This window comes from Scyliorhinus torazame, chromosome 7, assembly GCF_047496885.1.
Source record: "Scyliorhinus torazame isolate Kashiwa2021f chromosome 7, sScyTor2.1, whole genome shotgun sequence".
NCBI classification, from domain to species: Eukaryota; Metazoa; Chordata; class Chondrichthyes; order Carcharhiniformes; family Scyliorhinidae; genus Scyliorhinus; species Scyliorhinus torazame.
Genome location: NC_092713.1, coordinates 91622604 through 91647545, shown reverse-complemented (window position 1 = coordinate 91647545; position 24942 = coordinate 91622604). Strand labels below are relative to the sequence as shown.

General features: G+C 43.1%; 2 protein-coding genes across 11 annotated transcripts in view; one reads left to right on the top strand and one right to left on the bottom strand.

Annotated features, from left to right (window-relative positions):
* The window catches only part of lrrc7 (leucine rich repeat containing 7), an 895132-nt gene extending 884246 nt beyond the window's left edge, over positions 1 to 10886 (top strand). For all 10 annotated transcript variants that reach the window (XM_072511053.1, XM_072511057.1, XM_072511054.1 and 7 more), the window contains 2 exons: positions 2945 to 3019; positions 5913 to 10886. In XM_072511053.1, coding sequence (XP_072367154.1) covers positions 2945 to 3019; positions 5913 to 6020 — 183 coding nt within the window. In that variant the 3' untranslated portion in view covers positions 6021 to 10886. The remainder of the gene's footprint in view (positions 1 to 2944; positions 3020 to 5912) is intronic.
* Positions 10887 to 12533: 1647 nt separating this feature from the next.
* Positions 12534 to 24942, bottom strand: part of lrrc40 (leucine rich repeat containing 40) — a 168743-nt gene continuing 156334 nt past the window's right edge. Inside the window, exon 15 of the mRNA XM_072511050.1 lies at positions 12534 to 13441. Coding sequence (XP_072367151.1) covers positions 13336 to 13441 — 106 coding nt within the window. The 3' untranslated portion in view covers positions 12534 to 13335. The remainder of the gene's footprint in view (positions 13442 to 24942) is intronic.

Here is a 24942-nt window from a genome sequence, read left to right as displayed (position 1 = left end):
GCCGACAAGCCATCTCCTTTTCTGGGCCAATCCCGTGTTCACGTCTCCCTCACCCTCCAGTCCCCCAGCCGGGGGACCTCCGTCCCGACCACCTCTTCTGTGTCCCATTCCCTTTCGGCCATTACAGCAGCATCCCTTTCCCCCCCTCCCCTTCCCCCTCTCCCCTCGCCCCCACTAGATCCCTGTCTAGCTTTTTTGCTCCCCCCATATCACTCCCGTAAATCAGCTGACACCTGCTGACCCCGGCTTCCCCCGCCATCCCTTTGACCCCCCATCCAGTGTGGGAGTCTCCCCATCAATATACGTTCCTTCGTTCCCCTTCCCGCCTTTCTTCCCGCGCGCGGGAAAAAGACCCCACGCTTTCCAAAGCCTGCTCCTGTTGCGGACTTGTCTCTCTCCCCCAGCCCATATAACATTCCCTGCGTGTGATTGCCCCCCTATATACAACAACCATCATACTTCAACCCTCAAACACCCTCCACCCTCACAAACCCTCAATTAGAGTCCAACTTTTCAGTTAGTAGAAAGGTCCACGCCTCTTTGGGTGTTTCGAAGTAGTGGTGTTGGCCATTATGTGTAACCCACAGTCGCGCTGGCTGCAACATTCCAAATTTCACTCCTTTCCGATGCAGCACCGCTTTGGCCCGGTTGAAACCCGCTCTCCGCTTAGCGACCTCCGTGCTCCAGTCCGGGTATATTCTGATCTCAGCATTGTCCCACTTGCTGCTCCGCTCCTTCTTGGCCCATTTCAGGACCCTATCTCTGTCCGTAAACCGGTGAAATCTCACCACCATCGCCCTTGGCGGCTCATTTGCCTTGGGCTTCCTCGCCAGGACCCGGTGCGCCCCTTCCAGCACCAGCAACCCCGGGGGCGGCCTCCGCGCCCATCAGCGCCCCGATCATTGTGCCCGCATATGCCGCGGCGTCGGCCCGCTCCACTCCTTCTGGGAGACCCAGGATCCTCAGATTATTTCTCCTCGACCTGTTCTCCAGGTCTTCGAGTCTTCCCGCCCACGTCTTGTGCCGCTCCACTTTCACCGCCAGGCCCAAGAGCTCGTCCTCATTCTCACTCACTTTTTCCTGGATCTCCTGGATCTTCACCTCGTGGGCTTTCTGGGTTGCCCCAAGTCCTTCAATTATTGCCAACATAGGCGCCACCATCTCCTTACGCAGCTCCTCGAAGCAGCGCTTGATGAATTCCTGCATCTCCTCTTTGTCCCCGGCCTCCGCCATTTTGCTTGTTTTCCCTCTCTTCTCCCGCTGCTCCAATGCCACTTTTTTGGCCGTTTCGCTGCGGGTCCGGTCCATACAAGTTAGTAGTGGACCTCTCTCCTCTCTTCCCCACAGGTTGGCTGTAAAAAAATTCCGTTGGGGCTCTTCTATCGAGCCCGAAAGTCCGTGTTCGCGAATCGTGCGGCTTAGCTCCGCATAGCCGCAATCGGAAGTCGACTACTCTCCTCTTCACCACCATCAACAATTATCAATTTTCAGAACTATTATCAAAGAGAAAATGCTGGAAAATCCCAGCAGCTCTGGCAGCATCTGTCGGGAGAGAAAAGAGCTAACATTTCGAGTCCAGGTGACACTTTGTCAAAGCTTTTATTAAGAACTATTATGTTCCTTTCTAAAACAACCCTGAAAAAAAATAACCATATTCTTCTCAAAATCCTTCTCAGCAAACTCCAAGCTGGTTTCCTTTTAAAAGTGTGAATTAACCAAATTTGCCTATCTTCTCATGAAGAGTTATTTTCTTTTGTAACCTTGTTTGATATTTTTTTTAAATTTATACTTATGTGCTCATATCTTCACATAAAAAGTTTATTCCAACTTTGTCAATATGTTTATCTTAAAGACTTGAATTATGTTCACTTCTACATTAATTAACAGAAATAATGATTCCTGTTACCTGGATATATTACCCTATATTTATCTACATTAGAATCCATCTCATGTAACTCAGACTTTAAGCAATTATCTAAATAGCTATCTGAAGATAATGAACCTTTCTGCTTATTACTTGCCCACATTGCTTTGTGTTCACAATCCTAAATAGCTTTCCGTCTATATTTATCCTTATGATCTTCAGCCTGTTTTATAACCAGTTATTTTTAAGGGAGGTAATCAATGCAGCATTGTTAATTTTAATGGGAGCTTTTTCTGCATATTTACAAATCTAAGCGAGGGGAAGCACTTATTTGCATTCTAGTGAATTTTCATTAGCGTTATGACTGCAAGTTCTGTTGTGTGAATTTATGGACAGAGGATGATATGCTACAGTTTCTGACTGGCAAGAAAAGCTAGAAATGCATCAGGGGTTAAATTCCACATTGATTTTCTTGTACTAATTCTTGTTTAATTACTGGTCATGGTAAATACTTGGAAGCACCTGCTTTATATACTGCTCTAGGATTCAGTTCAAAAGTATCATAACAGAGTTCACCAAACTGTTAATATTTTAGCTAAAATATTATTAAAAGTATTATTTTATCAAATGGAGCTAACATCCAAGGGACTTCTATTTACTCTTACACAAAAGCATAATGTTGTTTATTCCAAATGTTTTTTAAAACAATTTTTGGTTTTGTGTATTTCTCTACAAATTTTTTATTTTTGAGAATCTTTTGCGCAACCACTTGAGAAATCAGTGCAGGAGATTGGAACATTCTATTTTGGACACATAGTGCAAGTGCTAAGCAATCTAAAGGTCAGATGGAGGATAAAGCTCCTTTCAGATCCCTTCAACTCAAATGAACAGCTCTACTAAACCAGATTAACATTTTTAATTTCCCACACTAGCCAACCTCCCTTCTATGTAAAGGATATGATAATTAAATACTACAGATTTACGAAATAGGAAATAAAAACAAAATAATAGACGTATACATTGCAATTCACTTTAATTCATAATGAAGTCAATCCATAACTCTCACTCTTGTTTCAACAGGGTATCTTTGTCACTAGAGTGCAACCTGATGGACCAGCATCAAATCTATTACAGCCTGGAGACAAGATCCTTAAGGTGAACTGAATAGTTTAGAAATTCCACTGGGAATATGATTACTAATTTAATGGCGTGGGCTGATGCCAGTCACAACTGCTACAGAAAGATGACATTTATTCCATCCTGTCAAACCCAGACACCAAGTGAGAAAGAATATCTGCTGACCCATGATATCACCCAACTTTGAAGGTGTATTTTCATTACCTTGGAAACATTTCAAACAGATTGAAGATTAGGTCTACACAGTAGGCTCATTACAAAATTGGGCCATGTGGAGTCAAGAGGACAAATAGTTTAATGGCTAAAATTACAAAAAAAAAGACCGCTGATAGTAGAATTGTTCAGGTTGGATGGCGGTAGAAAATGCTGTTTCACAAGGATCAGTGCTGGAATGTAACATAATATAAGAAGACATTGAACATTTTCAGGATGGACAAATGAACTTTAACATAGGTAAATGTGTGGAGATGCACTTTGGTAAGAAACATTATCTACACCTTAGAAAATTGAAAAACACTGAATGGGGTCGAAGAGCAAAGGAATGTTGGGGTACAGGTGAACAAATCATTAAAACCAGCATTGCAGGTCAGAAAAGTAATGCAAATTGCTAACAAAACACAAAATTATTTCTAGAGGCATAGAATTAAAAAGCAGTGAAGTTACGTTAAAACTTGCAAAGTACCTGGTCAGGGTGCTCCGAATGAGTATTGTACGTAGTTTTAGTCTCCAAACTATAAAGCTGACATAGAAGCACAGAAGAAAGTGTTTTTGAAAATTCGAAGCAATGCAACTATACAATATGCCTGATCTTTCTTGTGGAATCAAGGTCTCATCTGCCTCTTCAGGTGGATATTAGTTGAAGAATAGCCTCCTGATCAATATTTCTTCCTTTAACAGCACTGGAAAAAGTAGATTAAATAATGAATAATACTATTACTGTTTGCGGGAACTTGTTTGCAAAATATCTGCTGCATTTACTTTGCAACTGCCTGTAATTCAAAATATGCAGTAAGATTTGACAATTTTCCCAGAGTCTTTTCTTTTACTTGATGAGTCCACTTTACAAAGTTAGGTTCACTTTGCCCCAAGGTGGGCTGGTCTTGTGGCAAAGTGGTAGCATCCCTACCTCTGAACTTGAAACTCTGGGTTCAAGTCTCACGTCATGACTTACTGGCCATGGAAGGTGCATTCCTATATGGCCAAACTGGTTGATTGCCAAACCTGCATTTCATCTATGGCAGGCAGTAACATTGAGAGGGTACAGTGGTCAACCAGAACCTGCAAACCATTATAATACTTTACCAAGTGTAATCATAAATCACTCCATGGCAATCCATTGTCGCCAATTTACTACTAGAGCATGGCACTTGGAGAGAGAGAGATATGCAAGAGTAACTGGCCAAGTTATCTAGGTAGCACATTAGGGAAGTCAGTGGCGTAGTGGTTCTATCAGTGGACTAGTAATCCAGAGGGCCATGCTGTGGGTACATAGGTTCAATTATACATGGCAGCTAGTGAAATTTGAATTCAATTAATAATTCTGCAATTATAAAGCTAGCTTAAATAATGATTTCCAAGTAGAAATATGCTATCCTTACCTGGTGTGGCCTACGTGTGACTCCAGACCCACACCATGTCGTTGAACCTTAACTGCCCTCTTAAATGTCCTGGTCAGCCACTCAACTCAAGAATTAAGGTTGGGCAACAAATACTGGCCTTGTCAATGATGCTCATATCCCACGAAAGAATGAAAAAGCATTTGACCAAGTATGTCACCCAGGTGCCGAATCATACTTAAATCAATGGGGATCTGGGGAAAACTCTCCCTGATCAAAATCATATTTGGCACAAACATTGTTGGGAGACCAATAATCTCAGATCCAGGACATTGCTGTAGGAGGTTAGCACTTCCCAAACACACAACATCCACCACCCTAAAAGGACAAGTGTAGCAGGTGCATTGGAAGACCTCAAAGTCCCTCCTGTTACACCATGCCAACTTATATCGGCATTCCTTCATCATCATTGGTTTAAAATCCTATCACTCCCTACCTAACAGTAGGACTATCTTTAGGACATAGACTGCAGTGGTTCAAGAAGGAAGATCACCATCACCTTCTGAAAGGCAACTAGAGATGGCAAATAAATACTACAATTTGGCAGTATTGCTTATATCTTGGGAATTAATTTAAGGGCAGAGCCACTGTAAATATTTAAGAAATCAATTCTTTTGGGGATGTACACATTTGTGATATCCTAATTTCTTAATCTTCCTCTATCCAAAAAATTCAGAAAATATGGAAAAATCAAAGATCCATGCCACCCACCGCATGTTTTACAGTGGCACTATTGGCTGGTGGCGGGATCTTCTGGTTCCGCTGTTGTCAATGGGGTTTCCCGTTGAACGAACCCCTTGCTGTCAGAAAATTCGGGGTAGGGGTGTGCCATCAGCGAAACCGGAAGACCCCGCCGGTGTGGGGCCGGAAAGTTCTGGCCTAAATGTACCTCATAATGAGGATTGAGTGGCACATGGTTTTCACGTCAATGACCTGATACTGCCCAGAATGATAGAGTAATTTTAAGAGGCCTATGTAAAATTAGTTTGGAGAACTTTAATCCAGCTTCTGTGGGCCAGCACCACAAAAATATCCCGACGTGGCAAATTAACATCAGGAGGCTACAACAGTGATTGGTATAGAAAATGTCAATCTATTACACTGGAGAATATATCTTTAAAATTAAAAGGGCAAGCGGTTGTGATAAAAATTGGAGGAGTTTTTTGTTGCATCTAACTTGTGCTGTAACGCCCAGCTAGCATCACATATTTTCACGGTCACTGAAAACACCATAAAGATCATGGATATTCATTGTAGTTATTTTTTATAAAGATATGTGTTTTTCTTTGTTGTAGGCAAATGGACACAACTTTATACACATGGAACATGAAAAAGCCGTCTCACTTCTTAAGAGTTTCCAGAATACAGTGGATCTGATAATCCAACGCGAGATTCCAACCTAGAACTTGACTGATTTTTTTTCAGTAGTAAAATGTTTAACTTAAGATTAAAACTCTTCACTGCAGCTTCCTGTGAGGAAAGCCAGGCAATTTCTTTCCATTTTTTTGCCAATTGCTGGACCAATGGCAACACTTGTGCCAAACTTATCATACTTACCTACCAGTATTAAAATGTTTAGTATTTTATCTTCACAAATTTATCATTTATGAGATTGATGTTTATGTGGTGACTTTACATCCTGTCAGCTAGAGGCTGTGAAATGGCAGGTCATTTGGTGCAAACACTTAGCTATATATTATAATATTATTAATAATTATAATATATATCATTCATTCTCAGAGTGGGTTTTTTGTTAGGTACCTGAGCACCCAAAGCACACATGCTCGTTAGATATTGCACCACCATTAAACACTGCCTCAATCTTGTATATGCCTCTTTTTTGTAAAAAGCAAAAATACATCAACAAATGCAGTGAATTGTGTACTGAGAAATTTAAAGCTATTTTCTTATCAATTAATATCTTAAAAGAATTTGGACACAGAGGAGGGTTCAACAAATGATGTTATCTGTTCCATGAAAAGCAATCAAAAACGACTAAGATAGGAATTCCACGATGCTTGTACACCTACCCATCTACAAAATAAGGCAAAGAGGTGTCCTCCTGGCTTTTCTATGCCTTCCTTTATACAAAATACCTAAAGCAGAAGGGAAGTCAGGACAGAGGAGAACAGAATTTCTGTTAACTTCTATGTCATTGTCTTTTTCAAAAGTAACTGATAAATATAAAATGCAAGAACATCTTATTAATACATGCTGATGAGGAAACAATTAAGAGTTCTCAACAAATATTTATCCCTTTAAACATTCCTCCCGTATAATATTTATGAGAAAGAATTGATTTTAAGTCATGTATTTACCACAATGGTCAGATTTGGCACCATATCCTGTCAATAGTATAATTAAAAGTTCACCCCCTTTCTTCTCCTGTCCCTGTACCCATACATCAACAGATGCACAGCCCAGCACCAGAACTGAAAATGTACCTTTTGTGGGTTTTCACTATAAATGTAACATAAACAAAAGCTTGCCCTGAACCCAAAACTGCCATCTAATGAGATCTGTATGCGTTCAGGGAAGAAAGTGAGCTATGCCAAGTCTCAAGTTTGCCTCATTGCATGAAGTTAGATTTTGAACAGTCAACAGATATATAAATGATACAGCCCACAAACAAGAGTTTACTGGGATCATTCTTGGCTCTTTAAGCAGGAACAGGCAATAATTGAGTGTGCTTTGTAAGGATACATATAACTAACATTGCCGCCAAATGTAAGCTTCATATTGTGCCTCAAGCATATTACTATAAATATCGCAACCATACTCTTTCATTTTACTTAAAAACTCTTTGCTAACACGTTCTGGTTTGGTGAATATTCCTTTGGTTTACAATTATGGGAGAATTCATTGTGCTTTGAGAGTTGGAGTGTCATTTTCCATTTTATTAAAAAAGATCTTAAGCTGTTTTGATTTTTAAAAACTTTTGGAAAATATGTTTTTGATATTATGTGTCTCCTCTCTGCTGTATTACTTAATTATATAAATAATGTTCTAATGCTAGCAGATGACTTAGTTGAGTCAATGCTCAAAGGGATTAAACTTGGATGATCAACACATTTCACAGAGCTTAACAGCTCAAGATATAATTGAAACTCTAATTAGATTTTCTGACCAGTGCCAGTTTATATTGCAGTACCTGAGATTTAATAATAAATGTACAATTTTATAAAAAAGAGAAATAATTATTTTAAAACAACTCCTCCAAACAGATAAGATTAGATCAGTGAAAAGAAACTGGGCAAGTTTATTGAGTGTATTTATCATGTATTCCCAAAGTAAATTATTCAATTTATAATCCATTAAATAGAATATGCAGCGTGTATAGCCAGTTAGAATAGGCAAAAAATGTGTTGCAAAACAAATACTCAAAATTAACCCTTTTCAGAAGCTCTTGTTGCCATGGGTGACTGGTTTGGTAAATTTTCAACTTATATATTGAGTTGAAATGATCACTATTATGGTAATAAAGATACTCAAACATCAATTACTTTTATACTAAGCATGCAATTCAAATACTAAATAAGTAACTCAATTAAAACATTTATATTTTTTCCTTATTGGCACTATTGTCCCACATTCTCTATCTGTCCTCACTTTATCATTTTAAAACTTAAGCGTAACCATTTATTAAACCATTCCTATCCCAAAAGATTTGGCTGGCACTATGGCTCAGTTGATAGCAATCTTATCTCCTGAGTCTGCATCCCACTCTGGCAAATTGAGCATAAAGTCAGGCTGTCAATCCAGTTCAGCCCTTGCCTGACACTGTTGGAGGCGCTGTTAAACTGATGCTCCACCTGCACTTTGAGGTGGATGTAAAAAATTCTGAAGAATAGTGGGGGTTATCCCCAGTGCCTTGGTCAATATTTATCCTTCAAGCAACATCACTAAAACACATTATCACATTGCTGCATGGGCCTGCTGTGTACAAATTTGTTACCACCCATCCTACGCTGCAACAGTGACTACACTTCAAACATACATTGGTTGTAAAGTGTTTTGGGGATACTAAGGACATGAAAGGCTCTATATAAATTGCAAGATTTATATGAATTAAATATTTAACTTTCTTCTTTAATCTTGCTCCCGTTCTGCGTTTTGGCAACTAGGTAATTCATCAATGAGCCAGAAGACTTGTAACCTGGGAGTGCCTGGGCAAATAAAAATAAAATTGGGGGGTGGTATGCCAGTGTTGAGATGGGTTAAAATTTGTTTGTTAAAGGATGAAAATAAATCATTCCCTATGGTTAAGAATTAAATGCAGTAATGTTTAGTTTTTCACAAACTAAACCAAGTGCATAATATAGCCTTCAGTGTGTGAGGTTCCTGCAGTTCGATTTCTGTCATTACTGCATGGTGATTAATTTACATTGGAACATCTTTTTTATTCAGTACCCACCTACACAGTTTCTAATAAAACAATTATTGACAGCGTTTTGTTTTGCTTTTGTTAATTTAAGATATAATGGGCTTGCGTCTACTACCTCGATTTTGAGTCTACAATTGGAAACTGCTTGTAACTGTACATCAATAGTTGATACAATTTATTGCCCTTATGGATATACGCTGCAAATACAATTACTTATTAACCAACAAAAAAAATTACATCAGCAATATAACCCTTGCCACCAGAATGCACTTAAGGTTAAAATTGTCATAGAAGCCCTACTGTGTAAAAGGAGACCATTCGGCTCACAGAGTCTACACCGACCCTCCAAAAGAGCACCCAACCTAAGCCCACTTATCATCCTATCGATGTAACCCCACCTAATCCTTTGGACAATAAGGAGCAATTTGGCATGGCCAATTCACCTAACCTGCATATCTTTGGACTGTGGGAGGAAACCAGAGCACCTGGATAAAATCCGCAGACACTTTGCGGAGTAGGATTTGAAGCATCTCAATTATTTCTGCTGTACAGAGCTCTGTGGCAGACAGTATTTTGTTAATTTACTTGCCCTATTTTTTTCTGGTATAGATTTCTTCCTTACTGTTTTAATACTGTAATGAAACTTTCACCAACTTCTAATTGAAAATCAAAATTCCCACCAATATCTTGCTTAGAGGCTATTTTGAGTAATGTAAGGGGACATGATCTGTGCCCATGACTCATGTGCTGGACTCAAAATTTCAATCATGTCATGATTGGTCATTGAAGGATGACACAGGAAGAGTGGGCAAAAATTACATAGAAGTAGGTTTTTTAAACTTGCCTTTTGGAAGCTGTGTTAAGACTGCCTGCAAATAGCAGGTTCTTCATGGGGAGTAAGGTGGTTAGGGAAGGGAGCAGTACTGAATTCTAGCTCAGTCAACATCCCATAGGTGGGTAGGTCATGAATGGAGTACCTAAAGTGCATGAGGCAGCATATCTGTTGTGTATCATGGATAGAAGGAAGGCACATAGGGGGCAAAAGACCCATAGGCTACATCATGATTAGTACTAGATCAGGTATTACAGAACAGGTTGCATTGTGAAAGTGAACCCTTATGTAAATGCAGCTTTGTTGATGTACAAGAAAAACTGTCACTCTTTTGTATGTGTCAAAATTCATAACTGAGAAAAAAATCATGGTAACATTTAGTCTCTAACTGCAGTATTTTGTAAATAACTGTCAATGACATTTAAATAAATTTTAATCATTTAGATTGTGAATGTAAACATCTGCTTCTGCAGTCAAAAATATTTTATTGGACTTGAAAGCTGCTTTATGTGCAAAAAAAGAAAAAAAACTTTACAAGATTTTACAGTTTTTAGTTTCACAGACTATAGTGAAGTTGACAAACTTGTTTGTTGAAATGCACATGCAAGTCTAATCCTTCCAATTTTATTTATGTATTGACACTATTTTATTGGTACAGTGTATATTGTGTTCAGAATGCATTTTGCAGATTCTGTATGTATATATTTGAAGAAATTTTACCAGAGATTAAAAGAAATCAAGCCACTCATTCCAATGTGGGTGCAAAGTATAACAGAGCTATTTTTCGGCTTTGAAATTCTGGGATTTTTTCTGTATTAAAAAAAGTGTTTGAATAATGTATGAAGTCTCTTTAATGAACAAATGTTAATTTAAATTGTCACACACTTGTAAATATCTCTTGCTAAATGGATTTATCATGCCAGCGCTGTGTTGCATAAGTCTCATTACTGAATTTCATAGTTTTTTAACTCCCAATTTTTAGGTTGAATTAATTAATTCTTAATGTATTAATGCTGTTGTCAAAATATAAAACTGTGATAATGATTTGTTTTTCTGGAGCAGCTAATAGTGATTTTTGTTCATTGTCAAATCACATCAGAATTGATAACTTTCCATAAGAACAAAAATTTAATGTTTGCAACTCTTGCTAGAATATGGTTCAGTGGACCTCGGCAGCCCTCTCCCCGTCAGACATACCAGACAAGATTCTCTGGCCTCCCAGCCGCATGTTTCTCAGCAGCGGGAAGCAGCTGGATTCTATGTTCCCGCCGCTGTCAATGGGATTTTCCATTGAAGCCACCCCACGTTGTTCAGAAACCTGCAGGCGGAGGCGCGTTGCGAGCGGGACTAGAGAATCCCACCACCAGCAAACGACCGGAGAATTCTGGCCACAATCTACTTCCTTGAATTACTATGGCTAGACTGGAGATTGAACCTTTTAGCCCAAAGTTAAATAGTTTCAGTAGAACAGCATTGAATTTCATAGTGAAAAACAGCAGGTACACATTGGAATATTTTATATCAAATTTTAAAATAAGATAATTTATCTTTATCCAGACTTTCATACAAGTTAATCTTTCTGTAAGACTACGTTTCAAATTAGAAAAATATTTTTCTCCTTCCAATCTTTCCTCCCCTTAAGAAATAGGGTGAAGCCCTATCAGCCGCACAGAGGTAGATTTAGTAGCTAGTGGATCTTTGGGGGAGATTTTGAAAATGGAGTACTGGATTCTTGCCTTTGCCAGACATGAGTGATCAATAGAAGTGGCTACGCAACTAGTAGTCAATTAGCTGGTCACCTGGGGGATATGGCCGGGATCTTACTGACAACGGATATGCCTCATGCTGTGTGCAAAACCCAGCAGGTCCCTGGAAGAGGCCTCTAGTGGCAAGCCTCAGGGCCAGCAAGGCTTTTGTTATTTTAGCTGAGTTGGCTGGACAGCTGGTTCGCGATGCAGAGCGAGGCCAACAGGGTGAGTGAAATTCCCTCCCTGGCTGAGGTTATTCATGAAGGCCTTCCTTCTCAGCCTTGCTCCTCACCTGAGATGTGGTGATCCTCAGGTTCAATCGCCACCAGTCAGCTCTCCCCCTCAAAGGGGAAAGCAGCCTATGGTTATTTAGGACTGTGGAAACTTTACTATCTTTCTTCATCAGGGGTGCTTTTGCCACAGGATGAGAGCTGCACAGGCCTGGCAGCTGAGGTCACAAATAACTTGCAACATTTCAAACATCTTCAGAGGGTCGCTCCATTTATCTTCAGGCCTCTTAATTAGCTGCCTCTGGTAAGAATTTCACAGGAAGGCAGCTGGCAACACCTGCAGAGGTTGGACGTGTTTTGGTCCCAACTTCAGGAAAATATTACAGTATTATTCCACCCAATGACTCCCTTACTGACTGTCGATCTCCCTTTAGTATTTATGTCCGAGGCTAGTCATCACAGCTAAACTTATATTCACACACCTATATGTAGTTCTAGTGAGACTCAATTGGATAATCAGAAGCAGAAAGCCTGATTTTCCTAAACTGGGGCAGTGCAATCAACTATTGCATCTCTACTGCCAACCTTGCACAGATCACCAAACTCAACATAGATTCTGAGTGTTTCTGGTCTAAATGCCTCAGAGATAATAACATTACTGTCACCAGTTGGGAGGCAGAAAAGTACAGGCATATTCAGTACAAAACAAACTGCAATGTAGATCAAGTCATATCTGTTCATTTATTTTTAAAAGTAAAAACTGAAATGTGTTCACAGAAAGGTCAAGAGCACCATTGGCTGGAATGTTTGTGCACATATGTCACAAATGGTTTAACAATCTTTCCGAATGGATTTTCCATTTATAGAAACACGCCTAGCTCAAACCCTTGATAAACATAGATTTTTATACATTTCAAGGGGTAACCACCCAACAGTACAATGAGGCATGTAGATTGAAACAATAACAAAGTGAAACATCCATGACTGGCAGAATGCAGAAAAAAAAACTGAATCACACAAATATTTGGAACAATAAAACTGGTAAGCTCCAGCCACAGATTTATGTAATAATGTGATTTAATATACTCCAGGAGTTCAGCTTACAAAATAATTAGAAGCGCTTCTGCCTTGATAGTTACAGAAAAAAGTTATTAATAGTTCAATTCAGGCATAAAATGATTAGTAACGTGCTACATTAAAATGATTCAATCGTGGTGCAGTGAAGTACACTTATGATTTTGGCATGCAATGTAGAAGTGCCGATTGAGGGCCTTTACCCATGTCCAATGAAAGTTGATACCCAGACAATAATTTCTTATTTTGTTAAATCATGTACATTATATTTACCCACACTGAAATCAGACAATTAAGTCAGCTTTAAATCTGTTAACATAGAAAAGTCTAGAAAATACAGAACTATTTTTAATACAATGGAACAAGCTAAGTTTCCTTTCAAAGCTTCCAAAACCTTTAAACAGTTTCCACATCTTCAGAAAAGTAATCCTCCTTCTCCCAGGCACAGATTTATGTAGGAATGCGGTTTCTAAGATATTCCAGTACTGCAGTTGTTCCTCTGGCCAAAATAGCTGCTCTTGGATTATGAAATGGGTTTCCTTCAAGTAGGAGAGTTCTACAATGAAAAATAAGAAGGCAACACATTTGCACACTAGAAAATATACAGGTCATATAGTCAGATGTGTTGTTCTACAACATATTATGGGACATGGGGACAGGGAAGAAATGAGGCAAGAAGATTTAGTTTTCCCATTATAACAAGGAAACACTGGAAGGTGAGCGGGGAATCTGCTTTCAAAGTTCAGTCAGCTGCTAGGAGACCCACAAGAATAGTTTAGCAATCTCATTATCACCCTTGATTTTATATTCCTGTTCAGAAGGGCATCCTGTTCATCACAGAAATTGGCAACTGGTATTGAGAAGTTAGAGGTAGGGAGAAACTGTGGATGTAAGTCTAAATATATGTAAGTATATATAATATATATATTATGGGGATAGAGTCCCCCTTGTTAAAGGACAAATAAATGTACAGCACAGGAACAGGCCCTTCGGCCCTCCAAGCCAGTGCCGACCATGCTGCCTGACTAAACTACAATCTTCTACACTTCCTGGGTCCGTATCCTTCTATTCCCATCCTATTCATATATTTGTCAAGATGCCCCTTAAATGTCCCTATCGTCCCTGCTTCCACTACCTCCTCCGGTAGAGAGTTCCAGGCACCCACTACCCTCTGCGTAAAAAACTTGCCTCGTACATCTACTCTAAACCTTGCCCCTCTCACCTTAAACCTATGCCCCCTAGTAATTGACCCCTCTACCCTGGGGAAAAGCCTCTGACTATCCACTCTGTCTATGCCCCTCATAATTTTGTATACCTCTATCAGGTCTCCCCTCAACCTCCTTCGTTCCAGTGAGAACAAACCGAGTTTATTCAACCGCTCCTCATAGCTAATGCCCTCCATACCAGGCAACATTCTGGTAAATCTCTTCTGCACCCTCTCTAAAGCCTCCACATCCTTCTGGTAGTGTGGCGACCAGAATTGAACACTATACTCCCAAGTGTGGCCTAACTAAGGTTCTATACAGCTGCAACATGACTTGCCAATTCTTATACTCAATGCCCCGGCCAATGAAGGCAAGCATGCCGTATGCCTTCTTGACTACCTTCTCCACCTGTGTTGCCCCTTTCAATGACCTGTGGACCTGTACTCCTAGATCTCTTTGACTTTCAATACTCTTGAGGGTTCTACCATTCACTGTATATTCCCTACCTGCATTAGACCTTCCAAAATGCATTACCTCACATTTGTCCGGATTAAACTCCATCTGCCATCTCTCCGCCCAAGTCTCCAGACAATCTAAATCCTGCTGTATCCTCCGACAGTCCTCATCGCTATCCGCAATTCCACCAACCTTTGTGTCGTCTGCAAACTTACTAATCAGACCAGTTACATTTTCCTCCAAATCATTTATATATACTACAAAGAGCAAAGATCCCAGCACTGATCCCTGTGGAACACCACTGGTCACAGCCCTCCAATTAGAAAAGCATCCCTCCATTGCTACTCTCTGCCTTCTATGGCCTAGCCAGTTCTGTATCCACCTTGCCAGCTCACCCCTGATCCCGTGTGACTTCACCTTTTGTACTTGTCTACCATGAGGGACCTTGTCAAAGGCCTTACTGAAGTCCATATAGACAACATCTACTGCCCTACCTGCATCAATCATCTTAGTGACCTCCTCGAAAAACTCTATCAAGTTAGTGAGACACATTGTTCTCACATTTCAGCCCACCAGCCTCCGTGTGCAAAGCATAATCCTCTGCCATTTTCGCCAACTCCAGCGTGCTGCCACCACCAAACACATCTTCCCTTCACTCCCTCTGTCAGCATTCCACAGAGACTGTTCCCTCCGAGATAATCTAATCCACTCCTCCACCATACCCAACACCTCTCCCATGGCACCTTCCCATGCAATCACAGACGGTGTAACACCTGCCCCTTTACCTCTTACATGCTTAACATCCACGGCCCAATACAATCATTCCAGGTTAAGCAGCGTTTCACTTGCACCTCATTCAATTTGGTTTACTGCATTCGCTGCTCTCAATGTGGTCTCCTCTATATCGGATAGGCCAAACGCAGATCACTGGGTGATCGCTTTGCTGAGCACCTTCGGTCTGTGCGCATTCAGGACCCTGACCTTCCCGTTGCTTGCCATTTTAACACAAGACCCTGCTCCCATGCCCACATGTCTGTCCTTGGCCTGCTGCAATGTTCCAGTGAAGCTCAACACAAACTGGAGGAACAGCACCTCACCTTCCAGTTAGGCACTCTACAGCCTTCCAGTCTCAACATCGAATTCAACAGCTTTAGATGATTAACTCTACCCCATCTCGGCCCCTTTGTCTTCATTTCATTTGTCTTCAACATTTTATTTCTTGCCTTTATATTCCCCCCCCCCCCATCTTATCCCCCCTCTCCTTACCTTTTCTCCCCTTTACTTCCCCCTCCCCCCCTACATCTGTCACAGTTTACACTCTGATGTTAGTTTCTCTGCTGTTTGGCCTTTCACACCTTTTATTCTCTCCGGGGATTGCCATTAGCACTCTTTACCCTCGGTTTCTGTGGTTATGACTCATCTTTCATTCCCTCACCCCACAGTGGAAATATCTCCCACTTTCTACAGGCACTATTCCCGCCCCCCCCCCAACCCCCACGCCGGGTGGGAGAATCGCCGGGGCGCCGTGCGAATCGTGCCACGCCGCCCCGCACGCAATTTGATTTGTCAACTTCTGGCTAAAAGTTATATTTTGCAACATCTATCCTTTATTGCTAATTCAATTGCACTCGCAATTTAATCTTGTTCAAATCTCTAAAATTGTTGAAATAATAACTATATTGCAATATTATCTAAATTGAATAAAAAATGTCATTTCACACTATGGCCGCGATCCAATGGCCAGGCTGCGCCAGCAAAGCAGCTCGACGCGGTACAGCGTGACCAATAAAATGTGGGAGACACTGCTCCCGGGATCTACCCCGCACGCAACGCCCCATGAGATCCAAAGCGATCGCCCAAGACCTGGTGATGTAAATCCCGCCCATTGTGGGTGGGATCACTTTTTGGCAAATCTGCATATCAGAGCGAGACAGTTAGTCTCACTATAATGTGCAGATTCCAGAGGTACCCGAGGCTTTGGGATTCATCCCCTTTGCCTTAGGTGAGCGCCGTTCAGCACTGGTCTCTGTTTGTTTGCACTGAGTGCTGAATTTGGTGCATTTGAGTGCTATAGTGAGAGTTTGGTGACTGAGGGAGTATAAGGGTTTATTTTTATCTAAAGTCTAGTCTTTCTTTTATTTAGTTAATTAACTTAAAAGTTGCTGTTTGGTTTAGAAGAAGGTGAATTTTCAATCAGCTTTAAACAAAGGTTCTACTTGTAGGTACTTGCAGCTGGAGCTTGTTAATTAGTTAATTGGATTAGGCCAGTTTTCAGAGGCTAGATTCACAGTATAAAAGTGATCCACCTACAGTGCAGACTTTGTTTGCACGGAGTGCTGAATTTGGTGCATTTGAGCGCTATAGTGAGAGTTTAGTGACTGAGGGAGTGCTGAATTTGGTGCATTTGAGTGCTATAGTGAGAGTTTGGTGACTGAGGGAGTGCTGAATGTGGTGCATTTGAGTGCTATAGTGAGAGTTTGGTGACTGAGGGAGTGCTGAATGTGGTACATTTGAGTGCGATAGTGAGAGTTTGGTGACTGAGGGAGTGCTGAATTTGGTGCATTTGAGCGCTATAGTGAGAGTTTGGTGACTGAGGTAATGCTGAATTTGGTGCATTTGAGTGCTATAGTGAGAGTTTGGTGACTGAGGGAGTTGGGTGAGGAGGGAGTAAGGTGCTCCTTTCATTTCGTTTCCTACATTTCCGCAAAGAGCGAGAAGGGAGCCAGGAGTTTACAGAGAGTGCAACTGACTGGGAGCAGAGTCAGAGGGCGGAGGTCCAGTTGGTTCACAGGGCAGTTATATTCTGTAAGGTAAGAGGGGATGGAGGCTAGGCCAGTTGCATGCTCATCCTGTAGGATGTGGGTGGTGAGGGATACCATCGGTGTCCCCGCTGACTATACCTGCGGGAAGTGCACCCAATTCCACCTCCTCAGAGACTGTTAGGGAATTGGAGCTGGATGAACTTCGGATCATCCGGGAGGCAGAGGGGGTTATAGAGAAGAGTTACAGGGAGGTAACCACACCCAAGGTACAGGACAAGAGTAGCTGGGTTACAGTCAGGGGAAAGAAAACAAACAGGCAGACAGTGCAGGGATCCCTCGTGGCTGTTCCCCTTCAAAACAAGTATACCGTTTTGGATGCTGTTGGGGGGGTGACCTACCGGGGGAAGGCACTAGCGGCCAGGTCTCTGGCACGGAGTCTGGCTCTGGGGCTCAGAAGGGAAGGGGGGAGAATAGAAAAGCAATAGAAAAAGGAGATTCAATGGTTAGGGGAATAGATAGGAGATTCAGGATCCTTAAGGGGGAGGGGGAGCAGCCAGAAGTCATGGTGCACATTGGTACCAACGACGTAGGTAGGAAAAGGGGTGTGGATGTAATAAACAAGTTTAGGGAGTTAGGCTGGAGTTAAAAGCCAGGACAGACAGAGTTGTCATCTCTGGTTTGTTGCCGGTGACACGTGATAGTGAGGCTAGGAATAGGGAGAGAGTGCAGTTGAACATGTGGCTGCAGAATGGTGCAGGAGGGAGGGCTTCAGGTATTTGGGTAATTGGAGCGCATTCTGGGGAAGGTGGGACCTGTACAAGCAGGACGGGTTGCATCTGAACCAGAGGGGCACCAATATCTTGGGAGGGAGGTTTTCTAGTACTCTTTGGGAGGGTTTAAACTAATTTGGCAGGGGAATGGGGACCGGATTTGTAGTCCAGCAACTGAGGTAGCCGATGTTCAGGACGTCAAAGCGTGTAGTGAGGCAGTGGGGAAGGTAACACTGACAAAGGAGAGTACTTGCAGGCACGGAGATGGGTTGAAGTGTGTATACTTCAACGCAAGAAGCATCAGGAATAAGGTGGGTGAACTTAAGGCATGGATCGGTACTTGGGACTACGATGTGGTGGCCATCACGGAAACTTGGATAGAAGAGGGGCAGAAATGGTTGTTGGAGGTCCCTGGTTATAGATGTTTCAATAAGATTAGGGAGGGTGGTAAAAGGGGGGGTGGGGGGGGGTGGGGCAACAGCTGCAGAAAGGCAGTTCGAGGAGTATCTGCCTACTGAGGTAGTATGGGTTGAAGTCAGAAATAGGACAGGAGCAGTCACCTTGTTGGGCGTTTCCTACAGGCCTCCCAATAATAGCAGAGATGTGGAGGAACAGATTGGGAAACAGATTTTGGAAAGGTGCAGAAGTCACAGGGTAGTCGTCATGGGTGACTTCAACTTTCCAAATATTGAGTGGAAACTCTTTAGATCAAATAGTTTGGATGGGGTGGTGTTTGTGCAGTGTGTCCAGGAAGCTTTTCTAACACAGAGTTTGTAGATTGTCTGACCAGAGGGGAGGCCATATTGGATTTGGTACTTGGTAATGAACCAGGGCAAGTGATAGATTTGTTAGTGGGGGAGCATTTTGGAGATAGTGACCACAATTCTGTGACTTTCACTTTAGTAATGGAGAGAGATAGGTGCGTGCAACAGGGCAAGGTTTACAATTGGGGGAAGGGTAAATATGATGTTGTCAGACAAGAATTGAAGTGCATAAATTGGGAACATAGGCTGTCAGGGAAGGACACAAGTGAAATGTGGAACTTGTTCAAGGAACAGGTACTACGTGTCCTTGATATGTATGTCACTGTCAGGCAGGGAAGAGATGGTCGAGTGAGGGAACCATGGTTGACAAGAGAGGTTGAATGTCTTGTTAAGAGGAAGAAAGAGACTTATGTAAGGCTGAGGAAACAAGGTTCAGACAGGGCACTGGAGGGATACAAGATAGCCAGGAGGGAACTGAAGAAAGGGATTAGGAGAGCTAAGAGAGGGCATGAACAATCTTTGGCGGGTAGGATCAAGGAAAACCCCAAGGCCTTTTACACATATGTGAGAAATATGAGAATGACTAGAGCGAGAGTAGGTCCGATCAAGGACAGTAGCGGGAGATTGTGTATTGAGTCTGACGAGATAGGAGAGGTCTTGAACGAGAACTTTTCTTCTGTATTTACAAATGAGAGGGGCGATATTGTTGGAGAGGACAGTGTGAAACAGACTGGTAAGCTCGAGGAAATACTTGTTCGGAAGGAAGATGTGTTGGGCATTTTGAAAAATTTGAGGATAGACGATTCCCCCAGGCCTGACGGGATATATCCAAGGATTCTATGGGAAGCAAGAGATGAAATTGCAGAGCCGTTGGCAATGATCTTTTCGTCCTCACTGTCAACAGGGGTGGTACCAGGGGATTGGAGAGTGGAGAATGTCGTGCCCCTGTTCAAAAAAGGGAATAGGGATAACCCTGTGAATTACAGGCCAGTTAGTCTTACTTCGGTGGTAGGCAAAGTAATGGAAAGGGTACTGACGGATAGGATTTCTGAGCATCTGGAAAGACACTGCTTGATTAGGGATAGTCAGCACGGATTTGTGAGGGGTAGGTCTTGCCTTACAAGTCTTATTGAATTCTTTGAGGAGGTGACCAGACATGTGGATGAAGGTAAAGCAATGGATGTAGTGTACATAGGGGCTGTTTAGCACAGGGCTAAATTGCTGGCTTTGAAAGCAGACCAGGCCAGCAGCACGGTTCAATTCCCGTAACAGCCTCCCCAAACAGGTGCCGGAATGTGGCGACTAGGGGCTTTCCACAGTAACTTCATTTGAAGCCTACTTGTGACAATAAGCGATTTTCATTCATTTCATGGATTTTAGTAAGGCATTTGATAAGGTTCCCCATGGTAGGCTTATGCAGAAAGTAAGGAGGCATGGGATAGTGGGAAATCTGGCCAGTTGGATAACGAACTGGCTAACCGATAGAAGTCAGAGAGTGGTGGTGGATGGCAAATATTCAGCCTGGATCCCAGTTACCAGTGGCGTACCGCAGGGTCCTCTGCGTCCTCTGCTGTTTGTGATTTTCATTAATGACTTGGATGAGGGAGTTGAAGGGTGGGTCAGTAAATTTGCAGACGATACAAAGATTGGTGGAGTTGTGGATAGTGAGGAGGGCTGTTGTCGGCTGCAAAGAGACATAGATAGGATGCAGAGCTAGGCTGAGAAGTGGCAGATGGAGTTTAACCCTGAAAAGTGTGAGGTTGTCCATTTTGGAAGGACAAATATGAATGCGGAATACAGGGTTCACGGTAGGGTTCTTGGCAATGTGGAGGAGCAGTGAGATCTTGGGGTCTATGTTCATACATCTTTGAAAGTTGCCACTCAAGTGGATAGAGCTGTGAAGAAGGCCTATGGTGTGCTAGCGTTCATTTCCAGAGGGATTGAATTTAAGAGCAGTGAGGTGATGATGCAGCTGTACAAAACCTTGGTAAGGCCACATTTGGAGTACTGTGTACAGTTCTGGTTGCCTCATTTTAGGAAGGATGTGGAAGCTCTGGAAAAGGTGCAAAGAAGATTTACCAGGATGTTGCCTGGAATGGAGAGTAGGTCTTACGAGGAAAGGTTGAGGGTGCTAGGCCTTTTCTCATTAGAACGGAGAAGGATGAGGGGCGACTTGATAGAGGTTTATAAGATGATCAGTGGAATAGATAGAGGAGACAGTCAGAGACTTTTCCCCCGGGTGGAACAAACCATTACAAGGGGACATACATTTAAGGTGAATGGTGGAAGATATAGGGGGGATGTCAGAGGTAGGTTCTTTACCCAGAGAGTAGTGGGGGCATGGAATGCACTGCCTGTGGAAGTAGTTGAGTCGGAAACATTAGGGACCTTCAAGCAGCTATTGGATAGGTACATGATTACGGTAGAATTATATAGTATAGATTAATTTGTTCTTAAGGGCAGCACGGTATCATTGTGGACAGCACAATTGCTTCACAGCTCCAGGGTCCCAGGTTCGATTCCGGCTTGGGTCACTGTCTGTGCGGAGTCTGCACATCCACCCCCCCCCCCCCAGTGTGTGCGTGGGTTTCCTCCGGGTGCTCTGATTTCCTCCCACAGTCCAAAGACGTGCAGGTTAGGTGGATGGCCATGATCTGTCGCTACACTGTGGAGTTCCGGCGAGCGGAGCTCTGCACTGTACAAAATGAGGCTATGTGCGGCCTCGGCTGCATATTTCTCGTTAAGGTCCCTTATAGAATGCAATGTGTTTCTCAGCACTGCAAGCACTGGGAAACATGTGGCTAAACGCACTCGTTATAGGACTTTGTTCCCATTTGAGCCCTATAAATCTGTGGAATTAATCATTGATTTTTTTTTGTGTGCGTTCATTAATACTCCCGTCATGAAATCAGTATCCAGCAGATCCATCACAGTCTACTGTGGCTGCAGTTCAGTATGCACTGGGACAAGAGCAGCTATGTTGTGGGAACACCACCACCTGCAAGGCACACACTATCTTGACTTATACATATATTGCCACACCTTTTTACCTACCTAATACTATGGTCAACAAGAAAGCACCCATTCCAGAGCAACTAAAGAAGAGCAGAAATGTCAGCCCTGCAAGCATCATGCACATACAAGGACAAATATATATTAAAATAAATTGCAAATGATTTCAATTCCCCCAAACTACTGAAGTGCTGCATCAGCAAACAAAGTTAAGTGGGAGCATCTGGTGAATTATAATAGAGCTGCATTTATTTGTACCATGTTGTCATATGGCAAACCAACTAAAACCATATAAAAGTAATTAAGTCCACATTAGCAATTATTCTTTTTCTCTTCTGAATAACCATAAATAATCTCAGTTGAATTTTTAAAAACTGAATTATACCATTTTAAAGTTCAACAAGAATCAAGTGCACTGTGGTTCAGATGAAGAACTCTTGTCTCCGAGTCAGAAAGGTTGTGGGTTCAAGTTCAACTCCAGAAATTTAAGCATAAAAATCTAGGTTGAGATTCCAGTTCAGTAATTAGGTAGTGCTGCACCATCAGAAGTGCTGTCTTTCGGTGAGATGTTAAATCAAGAACCTGCCAGATACATGTAAACTATCCTGTGGCATTACTTAAGAGCAAGGGAGTTATCTTCATTGTCCTGCCTAATGTTTATCCCTCAATTAATTCAAAACCTGATTAGCCAATCATTATCTTTTTTTAAAAAAATATATTTATTAAAGTTTTTTAACACAATTTTTCTCCCTTACAAACAATAACCCCCCCCCCACACCTCGTAACAAAATAAAAACAACGAGAAATTGCGCAGAGCAAGATATATACATGGCAAAATGATATATGTACACAGCTTTGTACACTGGCCCTCACCCGTACGTGCCAGTTTCCCCAACCCTTCATGTTATCTTATTGTTCTATGTTCTATGTTCTATGCTCAGCCACCCTCCCAGGCAGTCCCCCCCCCCTCCCAGGACGTCCCCGCCACCCCCCTCCCCCCAAGGTTGCTGCTGCTGACCGACCTTCCTCTAACGCTCCGCGAGATAGTCTAGGAACGGTTGCCACCGCCTGTAGAACCCCTGCACAGATCCTCTCAAGGCGAACTTAATCCTCTCCAACGTTAAGAACCCAGCCATATCATTTATCCAGGCCTCCAGGCTGGGGGGCTTCGCCTCCTTCCACATTAGCAAGATCCTTCGCCGGGCTACTAGGGACGCAAAGGCCAGAATGCCGGCCTCTTTCGCCTCCTGCACTCCCGGTTCGTCCACTACTCCAAATATTGCTAGCCCCCAGCTTGGCTTGACCCGGACTTTCACCACCTGAGATATTGCTCCCGCCACTCCTCTCCAGAACCCCTCCAGTGCCGGGCATGACCAAAACATATGGACATGGTTCGCCGGGCTCCCTGAGCACCTTCCACATCTGTCCTCTACCCCAAAGAACCTACTCAACCTCGCCCCCGTCACGTGCGCTCTGTGGACCACCTTAAATTGTATCAGGCTGAGCCTGGCACACGAGGAGGAGGAATTAACCCTACCCAGGGCATCAGCCCAGAGACCTTCCTCGATCTCCTCCCCCAGCTCCTCCTCCCATTTACCCTTCAACTCTTCTACCAGCGCTTCCCCCTCTTCTTTCAACTCCTGGTGTATTTCCGACACCTTGCCCTCCCCGACCCATACACCCGAGATCACTCTATCTTGAACTTCTTGTGCCGGGAGCAATGGGAATTCCCTCACCTGTCGCCTCACAAAAGCCCTCACCTACATATATCTAAAGGCATTTCCCGGGGGTAACTCAAACTTCTCCTCCAGTGCCCCTAGGCTCGCAAACGTCCCGTCGATGAACAGGTGCCCCATTCTTCCAATCCCCGCCCGATGTCAGCTCTGGAACCCCCCGTCCATTTTCCCCGGGACAAACCGGTGGTTACCCCTGATCGGGGACCATACCGATGCTCCCATTGCACCCCGGTGCCGTCTCCACTGGCCCCAGATTCTTAGCGTTGCCGCTACCACCGGGCTTGTGGTATACCTTGTCGGCGAGAGCGGCAGCGGTGCCGTCACCAACGCCCCCCAGGCTCGTTCCTTTACAGGACGCCATCTCCATCCTCTTCCATGCTGCCCCCTCTCCCTCCATCACCCACTTGCGGATCATCGCCACATTTGCTGCCCAGTAGTAGCTCCCCAGGTTTGGCAGCGCCAACCCTCCTCGGTCCCTACTGCGTTCCAGGAACCCTCTCCTTACTCTCGGGGTCTTATTCGCCCACACAAACCCCATAATACTCCTGCCTACTCTCTTAAAAAAGGCCTTAGTGATCACGATGGGAAGGCACTGAAACACAAACAGAAACCTTGGAAGGACCACCATTTTGACCGACTACACTCTACCCGCCAGCGAGAGCGGTAACATGTCCCATCTTTTGAAATCCTCCTCCATTTGCTCCACCAACCTCGTCAGATTCAGTTTATGTAGGGCCCCCCAACTCCTGGCTATCTGGATCCCCAGATACTGAAAGCTCCCCTCCGCCCTCCTCAGCGGTAGGTCCCCTATCCCTCTTTCTTGGTCCCCCGCCTGTAATACAAAGAGCTCACTCTTCCCTACATTGAGCTTATAGCCCGAAAACTCCCCAAACTCCCTTAGAGTCTGCATGACCTCCACCATCCCCTCCATTGGATCCGCCACGTACAGCAACAGGTCATCCGCATATAGCGACACCAGATGCTCTTCTCCCCCTCGGACCACCCCCCTCCATTTATTAGACTCCCTCAATGACATGGCCAATGAGCCAATCATTATCACATTGTTTTTCGTGGGAGCTCGCTGTGTGCAAATTGGCCACAATATTTCCTACAACAAACTATTTCAAAAAGACTTCATTGGCTGTAATGCGCTTTCATACATCCTGTGATCGTGAGAGGTGCCAAATATATAAAATAGATGATTATTTACATGAGGAGAGAGGTGGCAGAATGCTGCAGGACAAAGGGACCTGGGCGTTCGTGTACACGAATCACAAAAAATTAGAATGAGGATACAGCAGGGGACTGGGAAGGCAAATGTTATGTTGTTTTTTATTGCAAGGGGATCGGGA